The sequence below is a fragment of the Lolium rigidum genome, chromosome 5 (genome assembly GCF_022539505.1).
Source record: "Lolium rigidum isolate FL_2022 chromosome 5, APGP_CSIRO_Lrig_0.1, whole genome shotgun sequence".
Lineage (NCBI taxonomy): Eukaryota > Viridiplantae > Streptophyta > Magnoliopsida > Poales > Poaceae > Lolium > Lolium rigidum.
In genome coordinates this window covers 108,234,956-108,262,927 of record NC_061512.1, presented here as the reverse complement: position 1 = coordinate 108,262,927, position 27,972 = coordinate 108,234,956, and the positions used below count along the sequence as shown (strand labels likewise).

At 45.7% G+C, this 27,972-nt stretch overlaps 1 protein-coding gene across 1 annotated transcript; it reads right to left on the bottom strand.

Moving 5' to 3' along the window:
• Window positions 1-13,338: 13,338 nt before the first annotated feature.
• LOC124653213 lies at window positions 13,339-21,534 on the bottom strand. The gene is made up of 2 exons (XM_047192281.1): window positions 20,316-21,534; window positions 13,339-13,435 (listed from the first exon to the last, which is right to left on the bottom strand). Exons 1-2 carry the CDS (start codon window positions 21,532-21,534, stop codon window positions 13,386-13,388), a joined length of 1,269 nt encoding a protein of 422 aa, XP_047048237.1. The 3' UTR covers window positions 13,339-13,385.
• Between the last annotated feature and the right edge of the window lie 6,438 nt (window positions 21,535-27,972).

Here is a 27,972-nt window from a genome sequence, read left to right as displayed (position 1 = left end):
TAGTACGGTCTCACAATTTTTTATCATTATACTTGGACCTTAGCCAAATTCAAAATCTCATAGCGGCAAAACTTCCCGCCCACAAAATACCAAAAATTCACACGCTTCCAAATTCCCATTCTACCCCTGTGGAGATGACAGCAAAGTCGGTTGGTGGGGGGGTCTGCCCGTCATTTTTTGGATCACCACCTCCCTAGCCCGGAAATCCTCCCAAAAAAAATTCATTTCCCTCAGACCACCCACCGGAACTTCCCAAGTCCCTCTCTCCCACCTCCACGACCACCGCACCGGAACATCCCCGCCGGACTTCCCTGGCCTACCCGAGGCCTCGCGATCCTCGTCATCCAGCTGCCTGCCGGAGCCGCTTCATCGACGCCGTCATCAACCGGACCGGATCATCCCCGCCGAACCTCGAAACCATATGCTCATCCAGCAGTCTACCGCGGTCGCTTCAGCTGCGGTATCGTCCACCCCACCGGAGCCGCTTCGCCGGATCCGTCGTCCACCGCATCGTATCTTGCTCACCGACACCGCTGTGCATGAATCGGATCTGCTTCACCGGCGCCGTGCATGATCTAAACTCTTCCACTGTCGCTTTTCTATTGCTTGCCTGCAAGTTCTTGTTTAATCTTGGGGGAACCTGTTTGTGCTAACGATGCGCCGTTACGTTTTTGCAGATGAGATGAGTAACCATGAAGTGTAATGGCCGTCTCTCCAACCCCAAGTAGCACATGTTGCGTACTTCATCACCGGATCTATCAACCCCGGGAAGATCTGCTTGTGACTCCCACGCAGTACTTCTCCTAATGTAAGTCCCTTGTTTTAGCGCCATGTTCTGGGTTCAGATGCTTGTTTGTCTGAAGCTCTTTTAGTTCATTCCTAGCTATGACCGGAACACCTTGCTATTTTCTAGTTCATTGCTAACTTTAAGCGATAGAACATTTTGGTTTGCATTCCCTGCTCTGTAGATGTAGCCATCATAACTTCTATCTTGCTCAGTCGTTGTTACAAAAATTATAGGTATTATAGTAACATCCTGCTATTATTTAGTTCATGGCCAATTTTAAGTAATTGCACATGTTGGTTCGCATTCCCTGCTCTATAGCTTTTGGCATCGTAACTTCTATATTTGGTTTACATTGCCTGCTCTATAGATCTAGCCATCATAACTTTATCTTGCTCAGTCGTTGTTACAAAAATTATGGCCTGCTACTATGTTGTTTGTGCCAATTTTTTACTCCATGAACATGTTGGCTTGCATTCCTCGTACTACGAGTGATGCCATTGTTTTGTATCTACTTCATTGTAAGCTAACAAAGTAAGGACTTAGTTTGGCATGCTATCACTCGCTATCTAGCCTCGTAGTACAAATAAACTTGTCATACTACTAGATAATAATTTTGCGTGCCATCTTGTTCTTCAAAAGCTGCATTATTGACTTGTTTCGCTGACTTGGCATGACGCGCACATATGGAATGCTGAACATATTGGTTTGCATTCCCTCTTATACAAGTTCACAGGTGATCCCACTATATTACGTATCCGGTCCATCCTAAGCTCCAGCATTAACTATCCTCTATGTGTTGCTCATTACAAGTTTATATCCCAAAACATCTTGATTTGCATCCCCTTCACTACAAGTTCAGGAGTATTATTTAGTTCACGGCCAAAATGAAGTAATTGCACTTGGCACATGTTGGTTCACATTCCCTCCTCTTTAGATTTTGCCATCGTAACTTCTATTTTTGGTTTACATTCCCTGCTCTGTAGATGTAGCCATCATAACTTCATCTTGCTCAGTCGTTGTTACAAAATTTATAGCCTGCTACTATGTTGTTCATGCCAATTTTGTACTCCCCGAACATGTTGGTTTGCATGGGACTCGACGAGTAGTAAGTCCGCTGTTTCATTTTAACGTGCTCTGTTATATTGGCTGTTGCTATGGGGCATGCACTCTTTGTTTGCTTATTGTGCGCATTACAATGATCTTGTTATAACGACGAAATGATGAGTTCCAAATTCTTTGGCAAACAATATTGTAGTGTCTTTGCCTTTCCATTGTTGCTGTCTTAACTTGTAATGTCTTTGTTTCGAGATATAGGTGCTTGCATGGACAACTTAAAAGATTGCTCGGATCACTTCATTGAATTGCTAGGTTTAATTACCATTCAATTTCTCCGGGTTCACGTAATATTTTTTCAAAGCCTTGCAGCTGATGTAATATTTAGTTAGTTTTTATAGTTCTTTCGAGCATTTTTTCTTTGTTTCTTGTGGTAAGTGAGGCTATCCGACAGAAATCAATGCTGCGTAAATATTCTCAGTATCTAAATCACAAATTCCCATCCCTTAAACGCCCCAATTAAACGAAATCACATATGTGCCGGCCCGCAAAATCCTAAAGCGCCTATTGTGCCGGCATATAAACAGCAACTAAATGGGCTGGCCCACTTACTTATTGGGCCAGCACACTTGATTTATCGTGGACCCCACACTCTACTTGGGCTGGCCCACTTGCTTCTGTTGTGGACCCCACTATCAAATGGGCCCACCCATTAACAGGATAGTGGGACCCACATGTGTTTTGGCCCGGCCCACTATCTTGTTGGGCCGGCCCAGTGCTTCGTGGTGGACCCCACATACAAGCCGGACCGGCCCGTTAACGGGTAAGTGGGACCCACTGTGTTTTTGGCCCGCCCACTATCTTGTTGGGCCGGCCCAATTACGTTATGGTGGACCCCACTTACAACCGGGCCGGCCCTTTAACGGGAATGTGGGACCCACCGCAGTGTTCTTGGCCCGCCCACTATCTTATTGGGCCGACCCACTTGCTATATCGTGGACCCCACTTGCTCAATGGGCCGGCCCTTTAACGAGAATGTGGGACCCACTCGTGTTTTTGGCCCGGCCCACTTTCTTGTTGGGCCAGCCCAATTACGTTATGGTGGACCCCACATACTAAATGAGCCGGCCCTTTAACTTGAAAGTGGGACCCACCTGTGTTTTTGGCCCGGCCCACTAACTTGTTGGGCTGGCCCACTTGCTATATGGTGGACCCCACATACTAAATGGGTCGGCCCTTTAACAGGAAAGTGGGACCCACCTGTGATTTTGGCCCGCCCCACTGGCTTGTTGGGCTAGCCCATTTAATCTATTGTGGACCCCACGTACTAAATGGGCCGGCCCTATAGGAGGAAAATGGGACCCACGAGCTAATTGGGCCGGCCCAATAACTTCTTGGGCCGGCCCACTTGCTTTAAGGTGGACCCCACTTGGTAAATGGGCCGGCCTGATAACAGGAAAGTGGGTCCCACATGTTTTGTGGGCCGGCCCTTTTGCTCGTTGACCGGTCAAACGAGTGCATTCGGCCCGGCCCACATGCTTAGTGGGCCGGCCCATTAATGTTTTGACCGGATCAACCTTAGAGGTTAGGCCGGCCCACGTAACTAATGGACCAGCCCGGCTATATAGTTGACCGGGTCAAACTAAGTCGGCTGGCCGGCCCGCAAACTTAATGGGCCGGCCCGCTTAAGACGTGGCGAGGCCTCGTGTGGGCCTACCATCTACCACGGGGTTTCGGCGGTTAACGCCGTTAGCTCGCCGATAACGGCGTCCGCCACGTGTCGGCTTGCATGACGTCGCCAGTCAACGGGCTCCGGAAACACTTCTGCAACGGTCCGATTTTCCGTGGCGGAAGGGCGCCCAAGCGCGACGGACCGAAAAAATCGTCGTAGGACTTTGCCTGACGCAGTTTCGACAACGGAACCCATATCGTCGGGTTAGGCCCATAGGCGACGAAAAATACCCCTTAGCGGATGATTTTGAGACGTTGTCTATCAGAACTTTTCTTGTAGTGTCAAATGCAGCTCCTGGCCGGATCATCTGACCAGCTGCATGTTATAAGTCACCATACATAGACTTTTCAAGCAAAAACACATATGCCGGCTCAGCTGATGTGAAGGAAGTCTATGATCTAGTTATCTCGGGTGCTAAACGAAATGGAAGGGGTCAGCACAAGGACAACACCCCAATCATTGTCAACTTCGAGAAGTTTTTTGTGTCCCATCAGGAACTGGCAAACTCAATGATGCCCTGCGCTGAGCTAGATAACACACTATTCGAACTAGGTCTCGAATCAATTATGCTCAGGAAAGATAAGAATGACAAGAAAGTTGTGATTCCTTTGAGATTTATGGTTAGCACCACAACACCTTTTTGTGTCTTTTTTGTTCTGTTTCTTTTTACTTGTTTAATCAAAGATATTCCAAGCAAGCAAATCTAATTGCCCCACCTGGGGTCTTCAAATGTTTTTCTGTAGACATTACTACAGGAATATGGTTGGAATCACAAGGATGTCAAGAAGTAATTTGCGAAGAAGGATGCGCATCTTGACAAGAAAGACTTGGTAATATTTTTGCCCCTTTCTTTCCTTTTTGTGTTCATTCATATTATTTGTTGGAGCTGATTTCTTTTTATCTGTCAACCACATGAACATGTGTTGCTTCCAGTGTTGGAAAACATGAGCGAAGACCCAACTGTGAAAGTGAACCACTACTGGTTGCTTGTTCTCAACATCAAAGACAGAAGATTCGAAGTTCTTGACTCTATGAGGACAATAAATGATAAAAAACTGGCCCTGCTTGTGAAGAATCTTCGGGCAGCAATAACATCTCTACGGAATGAATACTACCCAAAGTCACGCATCAAGCTCGAGAAGTTTGACCTCAGTGACATTTTTGCTCCAAAGCAGAAAACTAAGTAAGCACATAAAAACACTCCTTCAGATAACTTTCTTACTGTATACTTCAGTTGCCTGCTTTTTTGCAGATTTTTGTTTAGTTCCTTTTTGCTGTCCAAAGTTAACTTATTACCTTACTTTCTTAGCATCTAAGTTTGCTCCTATCACACATCTAAGTTGCTTTCCAGTAGTAGCCTAGATGTTCTTATTTTGCTTCACCTTATTGTGGACACCCAAGTTGCTTCCAACAAGTACATTTATTTGTTTCACTAAAAACAACTTAGTTGCTTCTAAAAACAACTTGAGTACTAATTTTGCTTGTTCCTACTGCACATCTAAGTTGCTTTCCAGTAGTAGCCTAGATGTTCTTATTTTTGCTTCACCTTTACTGTGGACACCCAAGTTGCTTACAGCAAGTACATTTATTTGCTTCACTAAAAACAACTTAGTTGCTTCTGCACAACCCGTTTTTTGCTTCCTCTCAAATGTGTTTTTATCTCTCCAGTAACATGTGTTATTTTCTCTCCAGTAGCATCTATGTTTCTTAACCAGCATGCTCAAAATAGTTTCTGGAGGAAGTACTTGTACTGAAGTAGGCTAAGTTATTTTCTTTGCTATATATATGTTGCTTCTTACTAGCTTCATAAAATTTCATTTCCAATTCCTTTTCCAAATACATCTAGTTGTTCCAAGCATAATAGCTAAGTTGCTTACTTCAATTGTGCTAATTTGATTCACTTGTTCTTCTATAACTCATATAAATTACTTGCTCAAATACATAACTTATCTTCCCACTTTTTTTCTCACAGCAAGGGTTGTGGTGTCCACGCACTTATGAATGTTGAGCACTGGACAGGAAGGTCTCTCCCAAACTATGGAGGGAAGGACATATCAAATATTAGGAAAATCATGACTCACACATGGGTTACTTCCACCCACAACACCATCGACTGGAGGAAAGCTCTCAAGAAGAAAGGAAAATGATGTATATTCTCTCCTTCTAACTATTTTCAGTACTAAAATTCAATTTGGGAAGCACAAATTACATTGCAGTATTGAAAATTCAATATTTCAATCACAATTACATCTTATAATTGTAGACTGTGCCATAAGTTCTTGTGTCTTGCAACACTCTCCGATCTTACACACATAAAAAAAACCTTGAACAGACATAATTTGAGTTCATCCTTTCAAAGAATTCTCGCACGTTGCTGAATTATGTCCAGGCAAACCGCACAACATACACAGAATTGTTCTTTTTGCTTGCAACTCAATCCCACCAGGGTATCGATTCTTCTTTCTTCTTTTTGTACTCGACCTAGGAGGATCAAGAATAACCATAGCTTCTTCACTTGGCCCAACCATGTCAGTTGCCTGTTGCACATATGGAAAGTCGGGCTCTGTGCTTTTTTTCTTCTTGTTTGGACAACCTTGGCGAGTAGGGGCAGACGGTGCAGAGTGTCCTTGCTGGGAAGTTGCTGGTGCGGGTTTAGCTGCTGATGGCACAACACCTGTAGCATGTGCCGTTGGCACATGGCCTGGAGCTGACCGAGGTGCCTGCTGCATGTTTGATGTTGTAGATGGAGGTGCTGGTCCTGTTCGGGTAGGCCCTGAAGATGTTTTCTGATGCGTACTAGGTGCTGAAGTAGATGTCCTATTAGAATTAGGATTTGTTGATTGTCCAAGTGCTGAAGTAGTTGGTTTCCTCTTCCTCTTTACCTTGTTTACTTGTGCAAACTCAGTTGTCATTTCCCTGATGTGTCTACGAGCAATAGCGTCATGTTGGTCTGATGCACTTACTAGCTTAGCCAAAGCAACAAACTTAGTTGAGACAAGTTTGCAAACCGCAGTTTCTGGCGTGATTCTTCGGGCATAACATCATCTTTTGCTGGGACAGTTGGCTGAACCACAGTTTCCAATGCACCTGGAGTCCACCTTCGCAATATGTGTTGCTCTGGTATAGCATCAACACCAATATGCGTAAACACTTTTAAGACATGACAACATAGCAAACCGTCACGCTCAAACTTGCAGCACTCGCAGTTGAATTGCCCACCATTAGCATTAACCATGTAGTACCTTCCACCATAAGGATAGCACTTCTCATTGTTAGGAACTAGCTGGTACAAATTATTGCCCTGTGGTTGGACATTATAACAGCCAATGAGCGCAAACTCCATCCTGAACCGATGGTAGATGGGACGTGTGTACACAGCCAAGGCTTGCTTCTCAATAGGGAACGGCGACCATGGCTCTGGCTCAAGCTCATTCGTCCAAAAATCATTGTGGCCCTCCTTACCCAATATCCTTTGCTGTAGCATCTCATATTGTTTAACAAAATGCTTGATTGAGTTGTGAGGGTTGATGTAACATTTTAGAACAATGTTAAACCCCTCACGCCTCTGAGTTGATTGCAAAAATGGGAAGAATCGATGTCTGTAGTAGCATGGAACCCAGAATTTTGCATACTTCTTCAACCATAAAAATGTTTCATGCTCAACTAACTCCCAATTTGCAATCATATCTTCCCATCTTGCTTCAAATTCATCCTCACTCATACTTTCATTGATGCATTCATTGAAGTCTTCAGCCAAACCAGGGTGCCTACCTAGAAATGGCCCGAGCTTCTCATTTGCTTTCTTCATAACGTGCCAACGACAGTTGTGATGCACAGTGTCGAAGAAAACTTCTCTGATTGCATTCCTCATAGCCTGGTCCTGGTCTGTTATAATATTTGTTGGCTGCAAACCATGCATAGCATCAAGGAATTGGGTGAAAAGCCATGTAAAACTCTCCTCTTTCTCATCCCTTAGGAAACCACAGCCAAGCATGAACGACTGTCCATGCCTGTTTATCCCAATAAATGGAGCAAATGGCATATTGAATTGATTAGTCAAGAAAGTTGTATAAAATGACACACAATCATGATATGCTCTTGTGTAAGCCTTCCTTGCAGCACTGTCAACCCAGAAAATGTTTTCAACCTTGTGCTCTTCATCAAAAGAAATTCGAGAGTAGAAACCCGGGTCCTTGTCCTTCAACGCTGCAAAATAAGCCACTGTCTCAACAATGTCCCATTCCTTCTCCTCCTTCCTCAAACTTGTTCGCAGATTTGTTATAGCTTTTGGATCATAGGGGACGAAACATTCTTCACCATAAAAAGAAGACATCACTGTCATCATACGCCCCGTTTCTAAGTTGCAGTCATGTAGGCATTTCAGGAACTCCCTTTCATCTCTAGGTATGCCTTTGTGTGATCTCAGGTACTTTGTCAGTGAAGGTTTCACAAGCATGGGGTGATTGTGTTCTGCAATAAAATATGTCACTTTGACATTTGTTGTTAATCAACTTCACACACATTTTTGCTGGACACTTGGTTTGCTTTATTTTTTCCCTTTGCCACTTAACTCCTGCAGATTTTGGTTTCTTGGACGGTCCAGCTTCTTCTCCGTCCCCGTCTTCATCATCTAGTTGGATAGGGCTAACCTCTTCTACAAATTTGACTCTCTCCTCTTGAATTTGCTCTTCTGTTTTCGGTGCCCGATACTTGTTGCACACAAATTGTTGCTTCCGCACCACCTTAGTGAAAGGTTGCCTCAGTGATGTGTTTGATTTGATAGAAAACCCCAGCCTTTTCGAGTAAGCATTGTAGTGCTCTCTGGCATCTTCGATTGTGTCAAATCGCATACCCAGGAAGGGTTCTTGAGGACTAGATGCAACTTCTTCATTAGGAGCAACTCCATCAGCACCATGATCCGCCAACTCAGGGTTAGGAGAAGCAGAAAGGCTTGTAGTTGGCATAGTCGTGGTGTTGATGTTTTCAGTGCTAGGATTTGCTGGAGGTGGTGCTGCATTGAATTGCTGCCCTCCGCCACTGTGCACATCAGAGTCGCCACCTTGTCCACCATGCTCAACAAGGAGTGGGTCCTGAGACTCATCGACAACCTCTGTCTGGTCATCTTGAGTGCAGAAAAAGGGGTCACTGCCATTTATTCCTGCATCTTCCTTGTCGACATCGTCTGGTTCTAGGTTCAGGTCCAAACCACTCATCTACAAAACAAAAAGTAATTTCATTTTTTTGTAAGTAAACTTGAAAACTTTGTTTATGGATGCATCTAAAGTTGCTTCTCTGATTCATCTAAGTTGGTACACTAAGGCCATCTAAGTTGTTTTCCCCTGGAAAATATGATATTCTATACCCAAATTCTAACCTAAGTTGATCTGTATTTGCTCATGTTTTTGCTACCCCACAACTACTGAATTGCTTTTATATTCAGACCTGCATGACATAGGCTACCAAAGTTTATGGTTGTCACCATCATTTCACATCTTTTTTTCACATACTTGCTTTTTCAGGTACTAGAGGCTCGCATGGAACAGATAAAGTGTCCACTTTTGCTTCATCGATCAGCTACGGAAAAGCGGTGCAACATCTCTGTTTAGCACTACGATGAAAGAAACAAGCCCTTTTGCTTTGCATGTCAAATGGTAGCTAAGTCGAAACATTTTTACTGCTTAGTTTTTGTCATGTGACAGTACTAGTTCTTGTTGAAACATAGTAGATGTTTGTTCGGTGAACTGATTGTCTCGATGGTTTCGACAAACTACCCAGTACATAATCCTATTGTAGAACCTTTTCTCACTACTATGTGACCATCTAAATGCATTGCTAGTCCCTCCCTTATTTTATGTGGCTTATTCTATGGTTATTATGCATCAGATCAGCTAACTTAGTTGTTTTTGCAAGGTGTTATCTTTGAGTAAAATTTGAACAGAAAATCAACTACTTTGAGAATTTCACCAACTTATAACAGGTTTGTGCTCAAAAAGTTGACATCTCTCTTGATCTACATGTGTTCCTGTTACAAGTACATGCTGTTTTTCCTATGAGGAATATCGCTCATGGCGTGCCGATGTTGGAGAAGAAGAAGAGGAAGAAGAAGGAGGCGGTTGAACTTGAATTACTCTATACGCGGGGGTTATAATGTGCGCGGATTAACGGCGGCGCGTTTAACGAAGAGGCCGGCGGTTGCTCTTCCGCGGCGATTCGGCGCTCCATTGCGGCGGTTGATCGCCGCGGTTACCACACCGGAGCGCTTTGTGAATTCGAGGCCTATCGAACCTAGATCGCTGCCATGAGGGCCCGTGGGGACGCGAGCGGACGCTCCGCGCGACCGCCGAGCGTCCGCGGAGACGCAAACCTGGCGCATATTTGGGCCAGGTTTGCATCTCCGCGGACGGTCCGGACACTTTGCGTCGCCCGCTGGAGGTGACGCAAACGGTCGCTCAGTGTCCATTTGCGTCGCACCGCTGGAGATGCCCTTCTACAATGTGCCAGGTCAGAAATAGGCGGGCGAAGGTCCACCGAAGTTGCCACGATGTGTCAGGTTAGGACATAGGCGGCCACGGCCAGGCAAAGCTCGCGTTTTCATTAGTATTAATTTTAAAAAGTTGTTGTCTTAAATCATGCGCATGTTATCCATATGGCTACATACTAGATTCAGCTATTGTCTTTTCTATTTCGGACGGAGCAACAAGAACTTATGGATACTAGATGCCGCACACTACAGCCGGACGGTTGGCGGCTCACTAGTAGATTGACAACTGCTTAGATATTCTATCATGTTTATATTCAGATGGTTTTTTTTATCGATTTATGTGATTCGTGATGTAATAAATAGATATTTGAACTATATAATAAAATCATTGTTGTGTGCATCAACGGATGCAGGGTCTAGGCACATCCCCATTTCAGAATAAAAAAATTAGAGAAGCAAAAAATATAAAGCACTTGGTTATCTGTTAGCGTTGTCTCTCCAAGAAGTAATGTTATCCTTATCCTAAAATTATGGCTTGATTATAATTAAACTAGAAAATATACGATTGAAAAGAAGACATCCCATATAATAGAGAGAAATGTGTTACTTTTTTACCAATAAATCATCTCGTAACTAAGATAATACAAGTATTCTTTCTCTCCTAAAATTCAACAATCATCCTACCTGACATGGAATACACGAGACCATGATTAATGCGGAGCGATGCATCCACTCTTCCACGCAGCAAATAAAAATAACGATGGTCTAATAATAGGAAAATTGATGCATGTGGCACATGAGAGGAAAAGCTCTCGATATCTGACCTCGACCAAAATGAACCAAACAAGAAAGGGGTGAGCATTTTAGTCTTCAATAAAAAAACATTATTTTTCCCTAGCCATGTACAAATATAATTGATATAACAAGAAAATCTAAAATAGAATTTTTTTTTTGACCAACCACTGTGAGGCAACAGCCCCACATCAAAACTTTATTCAAAGGCTAAAATAGAATGTTCACTCCAACTAGGGTAGAAAATTTGAAGTGCATAAAAATATAGCATTTGTGAAACAAGTCATTACTATAGAAGGACAACATGAAAGCACACGCGGAACAAATCATGGCTACTAGTACAACAATATTCAGGGAAGTGAAACAAATTATAGTGCTAGAAAGCACATGTAGACCGCATACTCTTCGATTTGCCATGGAAATCAAAAGAATACACATGAATAATTTGCAACAACGTGATACAATTTTTATAGTAAGTAAAAGATAAACTTTGTGTTAGTGCAATAAATCTCAACAATTCTCGAGTAACACGAACCAAGAATAATGTATGACTACGATGGAACAAGATTTCCAGTAATGGCAAATGTCAATTCTAGTGTAACAATTCACGACTATTCCTAGAGCAAACTTATAAAAAGTATAACGACATGAAAATGCTTGTGGAACAAAGTTCCAAATAGGAAGGGCAAGATTTCAATAAGAGGAACAATTCATGATGAATGGTGTATCAAATTCCAAGATTACCAAAATGTTAATGGTCGTGGAACAATTCACGACTACTAGTGAAACAAAATTTCAAAAGGAAAAAAATGTTAATGATCATATAACAATTCCTGCTTACAACCAAAAGGGGACAAAGAGACATCTCCCATCGATGCCGACAACAGGTCAGGTGGGACGACTCCCACCTAAGACCCCAAATGAAAACGGTCAGGAAATGACGGGCTCGCTAGATTGACTCCACAACCACACTAGGCTGCACCTCCGCTGGCGTCTTAAGCCCACCACCCCCACTGACCGGGTCAGTCCCCAAGGCATGATTTGAAGGGTATATATTCTCATTTTCTTCTTTAGAACACCATGGAGTCATACACCTGAGATGTGGCAATACGTTTTATGATTTATGAGAGTGTGTCATCCAAATTCCCCATAAGGTATTTGGAAGCAGTAGAATTTTTATGAATGTCTCCTGCTGGCTTTCAGAGGACTAACTGGATTGCATACATATACTGTACAATAACAACACTGAATAAGCAATGACCATGTATTGCCGAAATTCCTCTGCTACGGAGCTCAGGCTACATTCGAAATTATGTAATGCTGTACAAGTCGATCGTGGTCACTATGTGTGCTCCCAGCATCGCTCCGTCTTTTTCCAGATAAAATGTATGAAACAGGTCAAACACAAAAGCTACATGTACTCGTAGATCTGGTTGTAAAAAAGACGATCTCGTTTCTTAGGTAAGTTAATTGTTGGACGGTCTGTCGGGCAGGTCAAAGGGCACCCAGGCAATCTTGCAGCGGATGAAACCTGTCGCTGCTAAGTGCTAACGCGTCAAATGTGCACAATTCGCACTCGAACTGGTCACGAACTCACAGAATGATAGAGGATGAGGGGCCGAAGGAAAGAAAGCAAAAGCAGATCAATGGGGAGCAGCAGCAATGGAGGCAGAGTACGAGACAGGCTCCACAGGATTCACGATCCGACAGTCAGAATCAGCGGAGGAATATCAAAAACAGCCAAACTAATAAACTAATAAACTGCCGCAAATTGCCTCTAGGATTAACAGAATCAAAAGGTGCACCTAATTTAGCAAATATATACAGCCATGTTTAGCATATATTGTTTTCAAACTTGAAGAAAAAGTATGAGCTCATTGTCATGCAAATAAGCATAGCATCCATGCTGTTATGGGGTTAGTCGTTCCATGCTGGTTTAATTTAGTTCTACTGAAATGTCATAATGTCACTGCTGAAACGACTGCCGAATTTCCCCCAAAACGAGATAAATCATCGACAAACTACAATAAACTCAACCTTCTCCAGATTTTCTCCAAAATGAGAGTTCGGCAAGCTACTGCTTGCTGCCCTGCAACTATTACTTCCAGGAATGCTGCACCATAAAGAGAAAAAATTAGGGAAGTTCGACTCAAGATGGAAAAGAATGACTCATGTAGAAAACAAAAAACTGAGTAAACAGAAGGGCTATTACACTCCATCTATCTCACCACCAAAAGTGAAACAGAAAGTGAGTTGGGCAACATGTTTACTTTAGAGCATAAAATTAAATCATTATCATTTGTTTGAAAATAACAAGCTTCAGCTTTAGACTATCGGTTGCTGATAATATTTGATGAATAAGAAAAGAGAGTTCATCATTACCACCAGGAAACATAAAGCATCCTGACACTGACAATGACAATTGATGATTAATAGTGGATCAACAAAGAACCATCAGAGATAAGAGAATTTGAGATAGGGTCCTATGAAATAGTACACAGAGATACATACGCTGTTAGCTTGATATTCATTCACCACTTCTAGAGGCAAATAACCAGATCATCTTGCGCTTCCATGTCATCCTTCTTGCCTGAAAAAAACAAGTTTTCTCCATCAAGCTACAAGAACGTGAATAACAAAGAGAATTCTAACCCACAACAATTTGTAACTGTACAAACTATGTGTTGCTTATATGAAATGTGCCAGCAGACAAGACTGATACGCAGAGCAGGTTATCAGAATTCAGCACAGCTCACTGCTCACATAGCTTAGCACTGATCATAGGAACATGATTTATTTAGAAGCCCAAATTTGGGTGATCAGTTGAATTAACAAGTATACAAGAGCCATTAAGTATACAGGGCGAGTTCCTGCATCACCCTGGCCGCCTCTACTACGACTTCCGCGACGCGAAATCCGACGCGAGATCCAGGTCCCCATCCCCTCCTCGTAATATGTCATCTCCATAGACGAGTTGGGCTGGCTAAGCTCTAGAACGGAGACTCGATGGTAGCTAGAATTATTTGGGCTATGCGGTTAAGTTCCTTCCAACCTCAGTACTTGGTGGATAGTAGAAACATACGCGCTCCTAGTTCTTTTGGAGAGTTAATGCACTACCTCTGTGTGCTGGAACTAGATTCATGATTGGGATTACATGGATGGTGACAGTTTTGTTGCGTTTACATTGGCCTTTCTTGTTTAATGCTGTCATTGATAGCCTAGACTTAAGAGAGGTGTTTATGTCCGGTCGACAGTTTACTTGGACCAACAGCTTGTCTGAACCCACATACGAGAAACTAGATCGCGTGTTGATGGATACCGAATGGGAACATAAATATCCTATGGTGTCCGTCAGTGCACTAGAACGTATTGAAAAACTGTCTGACCATGCTCCTATCTTTCTAACTACTGGGAATCCCCGACCTGTTTGTAAGCGGCCGTTCAAATTTGAACTTGGCTGGTTACATCGAGACGGATTTCATGAGATGGTTAAGACGGTTTGGGAAAGACCAGTCGGGGGTAGTTCGCCAATATTGAGATGGAATAATAAGATGCGTGCTATGCGCAAACATCTCTCTGGTTGGGCTGCCCATATGGCTGGTATTGTTAAAAAAGAGAAGGCTCGCTTATCAAAAGTGATCGATGATCTTGAGGCCGTAGCGGAAGTGAGACCGTTGTCCACGCAAGAGATTGACCTTAAGAATCAATCCAATGCACAGATGGCGAGTCTTCTTCGCGAAGAGGAACTCAAATGGTATCAAAGATCCAAAGCCCAATTCATTTTGGAAGGTGATTCGAATACGCGATATTTTCATGGCTTGGCCAATGGAAGACATCGGAAAAAGCGTATTATTCTCTCATCCAAGATGAAGGGGTGATTGAAGGCCACGAGCAACTCAAATCATACATTACTAATTATTATAAAGACTTGTTCGGTCCTCCGGAGGAAAGTTCTTTTTCTCTTAACGAGGACTTAACGGATGACATACCCCAAGTTTCTATAGAAGAAAATGGCCTACTAACCGCACCTTATTCTGAGGATGAGGTTCGGCAATTTTCCAAATGGAATGCAATAAAGCACCGGGTCCAGATGGTTTTCCAGCGGAGTTTTATCAAACTTTTTGGGATACTATTAAATCGGACCTGCTAGATTTGTTTAGTGATCTCCACACAGGACAACTAAAATTATTTCGTCTAAATTTTTGTGAAGTAATTTTGTTACCGAAGGTTAATGAGGCAGAAAGGATTCAACAATATAGACCTATTTGCCTATTAAACGTCAGTTTCAAGATTTTCACGAAAGTGGCCACCATTAGACTTAATACGGTTGCGGATCATGTCGTTCAACCATCATAGACCGCTTCCATGCAAGGAAGGAATATCCTTGATGGAGTGGCAGTGTTACACGAGACGGTACATGAGATGCATTCTAAGAAATTAAATGGGGTCATTTTAAAATTAGAATTCGAAAAGGCGTATGATATGGTCAAGTGGTCTTTCCTACAGCAGACACTTAGGATGAAAGGTTTTTCTCCAGAGTGGCGTGCTCTAATTTATGATTTTGTGTATGGAGTGTGGCAATCCGGGTTAATGATGACACCGACCACTATTTCCAAACACGAAAAGGGTTACGCCAAGGGGATCCGCTATCACCGATGTTGTTTAACATTGTAGCGGATATGTTGGCGATACTCATAGAGCGGGCCAAGTCTGATGGTCAGATTGAAGGTGTGATCCCACATTTGGTTGATGGGGGTTTATCTATCCTTCAATATGCCGACGATACAATTCTATTTATGGATCACGATCTCGAAAAAGCTCGCAATCTGAAATTAATTTTGGCGGCTTTTGAGCAGTTGTCGGGATTGAAAATCAATTTCCATAAAAGTGAATTGTTCTGTTTCGGAGATGCCCAAAATGATATGACTCTATATACAGAGTTGTTTGGTTGTGGGCAAGGCCAATTTCCTATTCGCTATTTGGGTATTCAGATTCATTATCGGAGACTTACAATTGCTGAATGGAAAATTGTGGAAGAAAGATTACAAAAACGCCTTAGTAGTTGGAAGGGTAAATTGTTGTCCCTCGGAGGAAGATTGGTTCTCATTAATTCAGTACTGACAAATATGGTACTGTATATGTTATCATTCTTCCTGTTGCCAAAAGGAATTCTGCATAAACTCGATTATTATCGATCCAGATTCTTTTGGCAAGGGGACAGCGAGAAAAAGAAATATCGACTGGTTAAATGGAGTATAGTTTGTAGTCCCAAAGATCAAGGCGGACTAGGAGTTCATGACCTGGAGGTCAAGAATTCAGCTCTGCTGGGTAAATGGCTTTTTAAGCTTCTTACTGAGGATGGGATTTGGCAAACTATTCTTCGTAGAAAGTATATTGGCTCGAAGACGCTATCCCAAGTGGTTTGGAAACCTGGGGATTCTCACTTCTGGGCTGGTCTCATGGCGACAAAAAATGTATTCTTTCGCCATGGTACTTTCTCTATTAAGAATGGAGAACAGATACGGTTACGGGAAGATGTTTGGTTAGACAATGCTTCCTTAAGTGAACGAGTATCCTGCCTTGTATAGTATTGTTCGTCGCAAAGGTGATACCATTGCCACAGTTATGGCTACCTCACCTCCGAATGTGACGTTCAGACGGGTTTTACTTGGACAAAGGCTATTGGCATGGAATGCTTTAATTCAACGGCTGGGAGATATTCACCTATCACCTGAACCGGACGAATTTAGATGGAATCTTCATGTAGATGGCACTTTCTCAGCCAAATCTTTATACAATGCGATTCTTCATTCTGATATACCGGTTGATAATAATAAGAAAATCTGGAAGATGAAAATGCCATTAAAAATTAAAAAAATTGGATGGTATCTTCGTCGTGGAGTTATTCTTACCAAAGATAATCTTGTCAAGCGGAATTGGCACGGGAATTCAAGGTGTGTTTTTTTTCATCAAGATGAAACTATTAAACACCTTTTTTCCAGTGCCATTTTGCGAGATCTATTTGGTCAGTCATCCAAGTAGCATCTACCCCGTATCCCCGACTAGTGTAGCCAATGTCTTTGGCAACGGCTTCACGGTATCGATTCAAGGTTTAAGTTGCTTCTTAGGGTGGGGGCGCTAGCAGTTATCTGGGCACTCTGGCTAAGTAGAAATGACAAGATTTTTAATGATAAAAATTGTTCTTTGTTGCAGGTCATCTACAGATGTACAGGTATTCTCCGTTTGTGGTTACCTCTTCAGCGGATGGAGAACCGAGACCTATTTACGGAGGTCTGTACACGGTTGGAGGCTACGGCGAGGGATACTTTTTCCCTACATGGGTGGCAGCATAGTCTACGGATTGCAGCACCACCCACACCTTAGGCGTTATATGATTCATCGCTTCGATATGTATTCCGCCTAGTTTTATATACTTTGAATCCAGACACTTTGAACGGCTGTGTGCATCCTGGTTATGCAGAGGCTGGATGTAATTGCTTCCCAAAAGTAATAAAGCATCCTTTATCGAAAAATGTAATTCAAAATTGGATACTAGTTATAATTTGTTCATACTATTTTAGCATGTCCTCACTTCTAAGGTGACCTTTATGTTTTCTGTTATGTTTATCACATCGATGCTCCTGAGTCCTGACTGTACATTTTTCAGCACTGATGCATTACTTCCCGTCCTATACATTACTTTCAGTTGAGAACCTGTAATTAAAAGTTGTTCTGGTACATAACTTAAAAGTAAAAAACATGGAAATTGAGAGTCCTCAGTAGTATTTATGTCAGTCTGATTATAGTGAAGAATGCCTTATATATGATGGTTATGTCAAAGAAAGAAATCAGGTTTCATTTTGGTAGATGTTATTTTACAGAAGAAGTAGTGTTGTTCTACTTTTATTAAGAGACAAGTCATCACTTGATTTCCTGTTATACTAGTATTGCTAGTGATACATCTGTTCTGCAGCAGACTCAACAATAAAGTAGAAGATAGGCCCTTCGCAGAGGGAAGCATTGATTACTATATTTGTGCTAGAGCTTTTCATTTTGAAAACATGAAACAATTTTGTCAACGGTGGTAATAAAGCATATGTGTTATGTATAAGACATCTTATAAGTTGCAAGCCTCATGCATAGTATACCAATAGTGCTCGCACCTTGTCCTAATTAGCTTGGATTAACACAGATTATCATTGCATAGCATATGTTTCAACCAAGTGTCACAAAGGGGTACCTCTATGCCGCCTATACACAACTAGGGAGGAGAACGTTGGACCACTCGTTCAAACAAGGGAGGAGGAGAAGACCTAGAAGAGCAGCAGGGAAAATAGAAGTATCAGGATCTCAAGTCAAATCGACTAAACCAACCAAGTTTTCTTGTCCTCTCACTAATGTAAGGTAAAATCGATCAACAAAGCAATTTGTAGGATATATATACGTTTGTGCTTTGCTGAATGTGAATTAGTAGTGAATAAAAGAGGAACGTCTCAGCTTATCTTAATGCCAACATAAGATTTTTACTAGACAACCATGTATTATTCTGATGTTGCTTTTAAATAGTTGGTTTATTTTCTTTTAAGTAAAGGCAATCTTGTTGTTTTAGAATCAGTAACAAGTGTTACCTCTAACTATTTTATAGAGAAAAATCTGTACCGCGGTACCATAATTTAGATTGGACTTGACTATAGTTTCAGATAAGCAATCTTCAGTAGCATGTCTTCAGGTTCAACCAAAAAACTTGGTCGCAGGAAACTAACATCCTAGAGGATGTGTAGTTGGTTACTGCACCCCTGTGTTTACTCTGCTAGTTTTACATGCATGAGGCTTATTCTAATTCCTGGTAGAGTTTAGATGACCAAGTTAAACCAAATACTAGTCCTCACCAGTCCAGTGTGTGACAGATGATTTGAATTAATAAGACCAATAGAGCAACTTATGTGTTTCTCTTGCTCACCTACTTCAAGGGAAGGAACCAATCAAGTAAATCTGAAACTCAACTCTGTTTGATCCGAGATATCTTTAAATAAAGAAAAATAAGTAAGTTAATTGGAGATCATCAGCATTAATCTCCAGAAATAAGGAAGTTAATTGGAGATCTGAATCTGCTTTCCGGTTTCTTGCAAACCACATTTTATTGTCCAGAACATATATCTAGATTTATTTGCTCAACTAAATAGGACATGTCTTGCCATCATTTATTTGATATGATGTAAACAATCTATATGCTCACCAAGTTTTACTTCAACATTGGAAATTTGGAATTTTCCTTTGTGATTGGTCATGACTGCTCCAGTTCATTTTTTTATGTCTTAGTCAGCAATAAACCTAGCCGCCTCCCCTGCCGGTCATCCCGGCCATCGCTGGTGGCTCTCAGCGTCGCCACCTACCGATATTTTAGGTACAACTCTCAAGATGATTCAGAATCCATGGCCTTAAAAACCATAATCCATTGTCTTTCTGTTCTCATGATGTAGCCTTAGTGATATGTTCTCTAATATTTTCTAAAGGTATTTTTTTATTCACCCTATAATTATAAATGGAGATGCATTGTTGGTAAAACAATATATGTTGTTCAGGACAAGCAAAGCTTCTTATATTATGTTTGTCGACATCTATTTGTAAGGTACTTGGTTTGAACTTTGTTTTATCATTTATGCATCTCTAACAATCCATGTTACTATCTTTAACAATTCTAATATTTGTTGCTATCTCTAACAAATGTGTCAGCGGACAAGACTGGTATGCAGAGCATGTTACTAGAATTCCGCACAGCTCACTGCTCACATAGCTTGGCACTAAACAGAGGAACAGGGTTTGTTTAGAAGCCCAAATTTTGGTGGTCAGTTGAATTAAGAAGTATACAAGAGCCATTAAGTGAAAATAAAACATCCTTAAGGTATCTTGTGAGCCAAATTATGGAGATGTGGAAATAACCTGTAGGGGTGGTCATTTCAATAAAGAAGTGGACATAGAGCCATTAAGTGAAAACAACATCTGAACGAAACTAAAGAGATGCGGAAATAACATTTAGAAGTTAGAACATTGTGTGTAAATTTCAAATTCACAGAAATAAAATAGTTGAATGTTTGTTTAGATACTTCCCTCAACTGCAAGGGTCACCAAAGGATACTGATGCTAGCTACTTAAGAGATACATTACACGGCACACAAGATTTAGATAACATATACATAGAGTTTTATGAACATAGTACTTGAGCGAGTAAACGTTATTTCATCTCCAGAGAAATGTATCATTGTAATCACCTAATCGGAGATGGTTTGACAAATGATGGTAGCGTGCTGACAAGATTTTACCTATGACAAATTTCATCCATTTGCATGCTTTCACATTACAATGAACAATTCTGTCCAAGGTTCCAAGAACAAAATAATGCACCAGCACAACTGAAACTGAAAGCAAGGAGTTTTTAGTACTCCTAACGGTTAAAGCAAGAAGGTGATTACCTGTTGTAGGGATCCGGCTTGTTCCAAGCCACGGCGGAAGCACGCATGGTACAAGTGAAAAGTAGTCATCTTGCAGCCGAGATGCCCTGATCACATTCCCCTTGTGGATGTCCACGACGACGACGTGCTCGCCGACCTTGAGATGCACGGCGCAGGCGTTAAGAGGGTCGAGGACGGCGATCTGTGGCGCCGCCGAGTTGTGCTGCACGGGATAGCCTCCATCCGCCAAGACCTTTCTGAGCTCCACCTGCTGCTCCAGCGTCCAGGCGCGGCCCTCGTCGTCGAGCGCAAACGAGCTGAGCAGAAATGGCCCGCCCGGAGTGAGCTCGGCGTACCTCAGCCTCCCCTCGCTGACCCCAACGCGCCGGTACTTGGCCACCTCCCTCATGTACTTGGCAGTTTCCTCGTCCTTGCTGAAATCTCCAGTCTCCGTGGGTGCGCGTGCAGGCAGCACGCTGCGGCTGGGCAGCAGGGTGCAGAAGATCTCCGGCGTGTCGCGGAACGGGTCGACGGAGATGACGCCCAAGGTCAGGTCGACCCACCACAGCCGGCCGCCGAAGGCAACCGTCTCTTGGTTTAGCGACATATTGCGCGGCGGCATTGATCTGCGCCGTATGCCCATCACCACCCTGTTCCACTTCCCTTCATCCGAGAGAAACCGCAGAAGGGTGCCGCCTTGGCTGACGAGGTCGGCTACGGCGAACCTGTCAGGCGGCCCGCGCCCGTGCCGGCGCCCGCCACCGGCCTGGGTGAGGATGCCCATGTGGCTGTGCAGACTCTCCGGAAGGGTCCTCCTGGAGCCACCGATGTCCGGGAGCCGGAGCATCTGGCCGCTGAGAGGGTTGCAGACGAAGCGCTGGGTTTCCACGTCCTTGCATAGATCCCAGGAGGTGCAGGGCGCCTCCGCTCGGAGATCGCAGTAGCTGAGGAGGAGGTGGCCGTCGCCGCTTGCGGCACGAACCTCGCCGCCAAGGAGTTGCACGACGTTGCTGCCAGGGGCGGGGCGTTCCCTGGGGTTGAGGAGGTGCGCCGAGGCGGAGATGGTTGAGACGGCCGGAGGCTCGAGGGGGCGGAAGCACGGGGTCGGCGCCGACGATGATTGGTCGACGCTGGACGTGTAGTCAATGATGGCCCATGGTGGGTGCGAGGAGGTGGCGGTGGAGAGGGAGCGTCGGAGGTTGCCGGAGACGGCGGCGGAGAGGAGTCGCCGGAGCGACATGGCGGTCAGGTGGCGTGGTCTCCTGGTCTTGATTGGCTGTAGAGTCCTTTTAGTTCTGGCAAAGGCTAGGCTCCTGTCCTGTCACAAGTCACAAGCTGTGCAGCGGCTACTGTAGACGCAGGTCTGCCTGACAAAGGCAAAGAGGTCGCGTGCGCTGGTGCGAATAGAACAAAACTAGATTTGAATTTAATCGCCTCCCTGGTTTCGAAAAAAAGGCTACAAACTTTTTGGCCAGCGAAGATTCAGCATCTCCAGGCGCGTCCTCCGTCCTCCAAACGCGCCGGATTGAGCATTTGGGGTACGTGTTTTGTTCGTGCTGCGTTTGGAGGACGTCGCTCCCCAGTCGCGTCCTCCGTCCTCCAAACAGCGGCCAATCGTGCTTACCTGGCAAGTCGTCGAGCACCTTGTGTGCGCGGAGGTGGGGCGGATTTGACGGCGCGTTCTGGGACGCGCTGGCGAAGCGGCGGCGGCGGCACGACCGGCGGGAGCCCCAGCCGCGACGACGGTGCCGACTCTCGGCGAGATCGGACGTCCAAATGGCCGGGAAATCCCGGCGGCGGCGGAGGGGTGGGAGGCGCGGGAAGGAAGGAGCGATGAGAAAAAGGCGCGAACCAACGGTTTATGCAAATAGTCGCCGACATGTGGGAGCCCGCCTCGCTTTTCGTTGTGTCCGGCGTGCCCGGAGCGTCCCCTGTGGGACGGGGACGGGCTCGGGGCGCCGGCCACCGTATCGGGGCGCGCCGGACAAAATTGGGCTTTGGGGGACGCGGCTGGAACAGATTTTTGGTCCGGCGCGCCTCAAATTGCTTTGGGGGACGCGGCTGGAGATGCTCTCAATCATCCAGTGATACACCTTTTAATCCACATTTTTATCATTGTGATCTAGCTCAAGGAGACACTTGGTAAGAGCATCTCCACTCTTCTTTCCGAATAGGCCCCCGGCTGGCTATTTTTCCATCCAGACGGCGAAAAATGGCCCAGCCGCGCTCCCGGTTCCTCGTTTTCCCCCGGATTTGGGCCTTCATCCATCCGACGAGCCCACGCCAACCCCGGCCTACCGAGGCGCGCTCGGGGAGTCCGGACGAAGCGATAGCGCGCGAAACACCGAGAAATCTCTCCCGCGCTTTCGCTTCGGCTTCGCCGCAGAGGTGGACCCGGCCGGTCAGCGGCACACGCATCGTCTTCCGCGCGTAGTAAAGGCTGCCGCCGGTCAGCTCGCCGCGGACGCGTAGCATCCACGCGGCATTAAATCGCCGGGTCCAGCCCCGCCTAAATAATCCCCGCTCGTCGCGACGCGTAGCACCACGACGAAACCCCAGCCAGACGAAACCCTAGCCGCCACTCTTCCCTCGACGAGATCCATGGCGTTCAACGAGCAAGACGGCGCGGCTAACAACGGCTTTCCCCGCCGGTCGCTCCACACGTGGGAGGGACACCTCCTCTACCAGGCGGGGTACCCCTGCCCGCCGGACATGAGGCATCCCGGCGGCGGGTGGCGGCTAAGTGTGGGCGGCGTGCCAATCCCGCCGCCGCCCCAGGGCCACGCCCTCGACGCCGCCATCGAGGAGGTCCGACTGACATTGTCGGACCAGGAGCGCGCCGAGCCACACCACCACCCCGACAACTACACGGCGTGGAACTCCTATTTCCTGCGGCGGTGGGAGCAGGAGCTCGCCTCCTACGACGGCCCGCCGCCTCCGCCTCCGCGCAACAACGCCGCGGGACGCCGGCGTTGGTGGAGCGTGCCGGGCCGGATGCTCGAGGCCGTCATTGAGCACATCGAGGGCGGCAACGCGCCCGTTCTGACGACGCCCCCGCCGTCGAGGGCATCGGCCAGCCGCCGCCGGGGAAGCAGCTGGCAGCCACGGCGCATGGCTGCCAGCTCCTCGTCATCCGGTTCGGCGTCGAGGTCGACGCCGATCTCCAGGTCGGCGCCATCATTGGCGCCGGTGAAATCGGAGCCGCTTTCCCCGCCGCGCAACAGTGTGCGCAGCGGCGCCGGGATCGTCATCCGCGAGCCCTCGACGCCACGCGGCCGCCTCCGCCCCAAGCGCGAACCAGTCACCTCCGGCGAGCGGAAGCGCAAGCCGGTGAAGGTGGAGGAGGTCGGCGACGCCGAGGACGCCGCAATCCTCGAGGCCGTCATGGTGAGGTCCCTCCAGGACCTCGTCCCCGCCGACAACGCCATGCCCCTCGACCAGGCCTGCGCCTGGTCAAGGGAGCAGTGGGAGAAGGAAGAGGCGGAGCGGCAGGCTCGGCTCCTCGAGGAGGCCGCTCGCTACCGCCGGCCTGCGACTCCTCCACCTGGTGCCCCCGTCCCCATCATCGACCTCGAGACGGAGTCCGACGACGAGTGGTACAAGCCCTCGCCATCCCCGCCGCGCCACGGTGGCCGGTGGGGAGACCCCGGCCAGGGCACCAGCAGCCAGGCGCCGACGGCGCCACCGCGTTTCGATGATGGCGGCGACGACGACGAGGACTACACGGTGTTCTACGCCATTTCGGCATGTAGAGCGTTGTGTTTTAATATTTAATTTCGAATTCGGCCTCTATGTATGAACTTCGCCCTCTATATAGTAAATATCATCAAATTTAGTCTAAATTCAATCGTTTTTAGCCATATTTCGTCAAGCTTTCGTTTTTCAAATTTAGATCGGCGTCTTCGTCTGAGATCGCGGGTGGGAAACTGGTCCTCCCCACGCCAATTTTACGCCCAATCCGGAAGAAATTTACCCCGGATTTCGGCGTGGGGAGGCCAAACGAGTGGAGATGCTCTAAGAGCATCTCCAGTCGTTGGGTCCCAGCCCGAAATCCGACGCTATTTGGCGCCGGATAGATGTAAAATTCAGATCGGAGAGACTCATTTTTCCAGCGAGCCTAGAGGAAAGAATAAATATAGTCGTATTTAAATTTAAACATACGAAAACGTTCAAACTTAGCGAAATTTAGAGATAATTAATATATATACGCGAGTTCGTACATATATATTCCAAATTCGTAATATATTTGAATTCGGCTAGAGGGAAATATAAAATAAACTTAAAACACGGCGTTGTACATGCCGAAGTGGCGGTAGAACGCCGTGTAGTCGCCGCCGTCGTCGGCGCAGGAGTCGCCGCCGTCCTGGGCTGGCGGCGCCTGCTGGCTGTTGCTCTGGCTAGCTCCCCAACGGCTGGACCCCTGCCTAGGGTCGCTGAGGCCTAGCGGCGCCGGTGCCGGCGGCCGGTACCACTCATCCTCGCTGGAGTCCTCCAGCTTGATGAGCGGCGCACCGCTGGCGGTTGCGGCGCGGCGCTGCGCAGCCGCTAGGTCTAGGAGTTGTTGCTCCTGTTCCGCATCCTCCCTCTCCCAGTCCTGCCTGGACCAGGCGAGCGCCGCGTCCATCGGCAGGGCGTTATCGGCGGGACGAGGTCGTTGAGCGACCTCGCGATGGCATCGCGAACTGCCGCGTCCTTGGCCCGCGCGGCCTTCTCGGCGGCGAGGTCGGATGCAGCTGCGACCGCTGCGTCCTCCTTCTTGGGCTTCCTCTTGCGGCCGCGCGACGGATACGACGAGGCGCGCGCCCCCTCGCGGATGGCGAGGGTGCCGCTGCTACGACCTCTGGTCGGCGGTTGCGACGTCGGCTCCTTCTGCACCGTCATTGGCGTCGCTGGTGGAGGAGCCGACCCGCAGGAGCAGGAGCATCGCTTGAGTTCGAGGAGACGACATTAACTCATTGCGTGGAAGCTACGCGTCATGGCGAAGTTTGATCGGCGACAGGCTTTTACAGCGCGCGGAAGACGATGCAACAAGGACGATGATCGATCTTTCTCGCCGACAACTCGGGGCCACCAGGCGCACGGGAACTTTCCTCGATGTTTCCCGCGCTTTTGTTTCCTCCGGACTCCCCGAGTGCGCCCCGAGGGGCGGGGATGACATGGACTCGCCGGATGGATGAAAGCCCAAATCCGAGCGAAAACGAGGATCCAGGGGCACGACTGTGCCATTTTTCACCGTCCGGATAAAAAAGGGTTGTCGGGGGCCTCGTCGGGGAGACGGCTGGAGGTGGGCTACACCCTTTAGATCCTTCATCTTGAACCTCTTGAGCATGTCTTGGATATATTTTGCTTGACCGATGAAAGTCTCTTCTCTTAATTGCTTAATCTCAAAACCAATAAAGAACCTCATCTCTCCCATCATAGACATCTCAAACCTATCGGTCATAATCTTTGAAAAATCATTGAAAGCTTTGTTAGTAGAACCAAAGATAATATCATCAACATATAATTGGCAAACAAAAAGCTCCCCGTTGACCCTCTTAGTAAAAAGAGTGGGATCGATTAGCCCAACATCAAACCCATCGTCTAACAACAATTCGTTATGATCCTCATACCAATCTCTTGGAGCTTATTTGAGACCATAGAGTGTTTTATCAAGCTTATAGACATGGTTAGGGAAGTTGGGATCTTCAAATTCTGGGGGTTGCTTAACATAAACCTCTTCAAGTAAAGAACCATTAAGAAAAGCACTTTTCACATCCATTGTTGCAATTTAAAGTTATGATGTGTGGCATATGCAAGAAGGATATGGATGGACTGATATGTTGCAACATATCTATATTTTTGATGATCCATGCTTGTTTTACACCAATTGCTATATGTTTTGTTTAGACTTCTTGGCGTTTTTATGCATTTTTTGAAACTAACCTATTAACAAAATGCCACAGTGCCAGTTCCTGTTTTCTGTTGTTTTTGTATTTTAGAAAATTTGTTACGAAATATTCTCGAAATTGGACGAAACAAAAGCTGAAGTACCTATTTTTCTGTCACGAAGATGGAGTCCAAAGTGGAGACGGAGAAGAGCCGGGAGGCGGCCACACCACCCCTAGGCGCGGGCCTCCCCTGGTCGCGCCTAGCATGGTGTGGGCCCCCCGAGAGCCCACCGACATCGCCCTTTCGCCTATATATTGCTCCCGACGCGAAAAACCTTAATCAATCAGCCTCCATCCACGAGAAGTTCCGTAGCTCCGCCGTCATTGAAGACAAGTTTCGGGGGACAGAAATCTCTGTTCCAGCACCCTGCCGGGATGGGGAATTGCCCCCGGAGCCATCTCCATCAACTCCACCGCCATCATCATCAATGTTGCTAACTCCCATGATGAGGAGGGAGTAGTTCTCCCCCGAGGCTGAGGACTATACCGGTAGCTATGTGGTTTATCTCTCTCTCCCATGGTGTGATCTTCATGTGATCATGAGCTTTGTAATCTAATTGAATAAGTGGATGTTACTCTTCATCTATTATGCTACTCAAGTGGTTTTATTAATGTGATCTCCGAAGACACCTTGTCCCACGGTGTGAAGGTGACAGTGTGCGCACCGTGTGTGGCTCTTAGGCTAAAGATTACAGAAATACTTATCATGAGTTATAATTTGTGTTGGGTGTCTCTATGAAATTGTGGTGTCTGTTAGTACTATCTTTGGATGCTCAAAGTGACAGAGTGGGGTGTCCGTAAGTTTGGAATGCGAACTTTAAGGTGAACTTTTGCAGCCCTATGCGGTGCATTGGTGTTCGTAATCCAATAGGAGAGTGGTTAAGAGTAGCATAGTGAAGAGAAGATATTTATGTATTCAATTATTATATCATTGTTGAGAGTGTCCACTAGTGAAAGTAAGATCCCTAGGCATTGTTTCTAAGCATTGAAACACCGCTTACAACCAGTTTTGCTACATGTTAGCTTCCTGCCATTTTTATTTCAGATTGCAATTACCACTTATAATCATCCATATTACTTGTATTTCACTATCTCTTCGCCGAACTAGTGCACCTATACACCTGACAAGTGTATTGGGTGTGTTGGGGACACAAGAGACTTTGTGTATCTTAATTGCAGGGTTGCTTGAGAGGGATATCTTTGACCTCTACCTCCCTGAGTTCGATTAACCTTGGTTGATTCACTTAAGGGAAACTTGCTGCTGTTCTACAAACCTCTGCACTTGGAGGCCCAACACTGTTTACAAGAATAGAAGCGTGCGTAGACATCATGGACTCAAGGCGAGCCACGGGGGCATAGATTTCACCAAAGTCAATTCCTTAAATTTGAGAGAAACCTTTTGCTACCAATCTTACGTTGTTCCTCACAACAATTCCATTCCCATCTTGCTTCTTATTGAATATCCACTTAGTGCCTATAACATTGCGGAACTCTTTGGGCTTCTCTACTAACTTTCACACTTTATTGTGCTTGAAGTTATTTAGTTCTTCATGCATAGCATCCAACCAATCCGGATCCTCAAGCGCTTCAAATACTTCCTTTGGTTCCACCAAAGAGATGTAAGCATGATGATAGCTAAAGTTAGCCAATTGCTTCCTATTTGATACTTGGGCTCTTACATCACCAAGAACATTCTCATGAGTATGTTCAATAATTTCCAAAAAAAAATCTCTTCTTGCAAGACGATG

What these genes read in the sequence shown, in the direction of transcription:
- LOC124653213 (XM_047192281.1), bottom strand. Translation starts at nt 21,534, where the DNA reads ATGTCGCTCCGGCGACTCCTCTCCGCCGCCGTCTCCGGCAACCTCCGA. An exon ending in AAGCCGGATCCCTACAACAG is followed by an intron (nt 13,436 to 20,315) that starts GTAATCACCTTC and finishes TGTTTTTTTCAG; the next exon opens with GCAAGAAGGATGACATGGAA.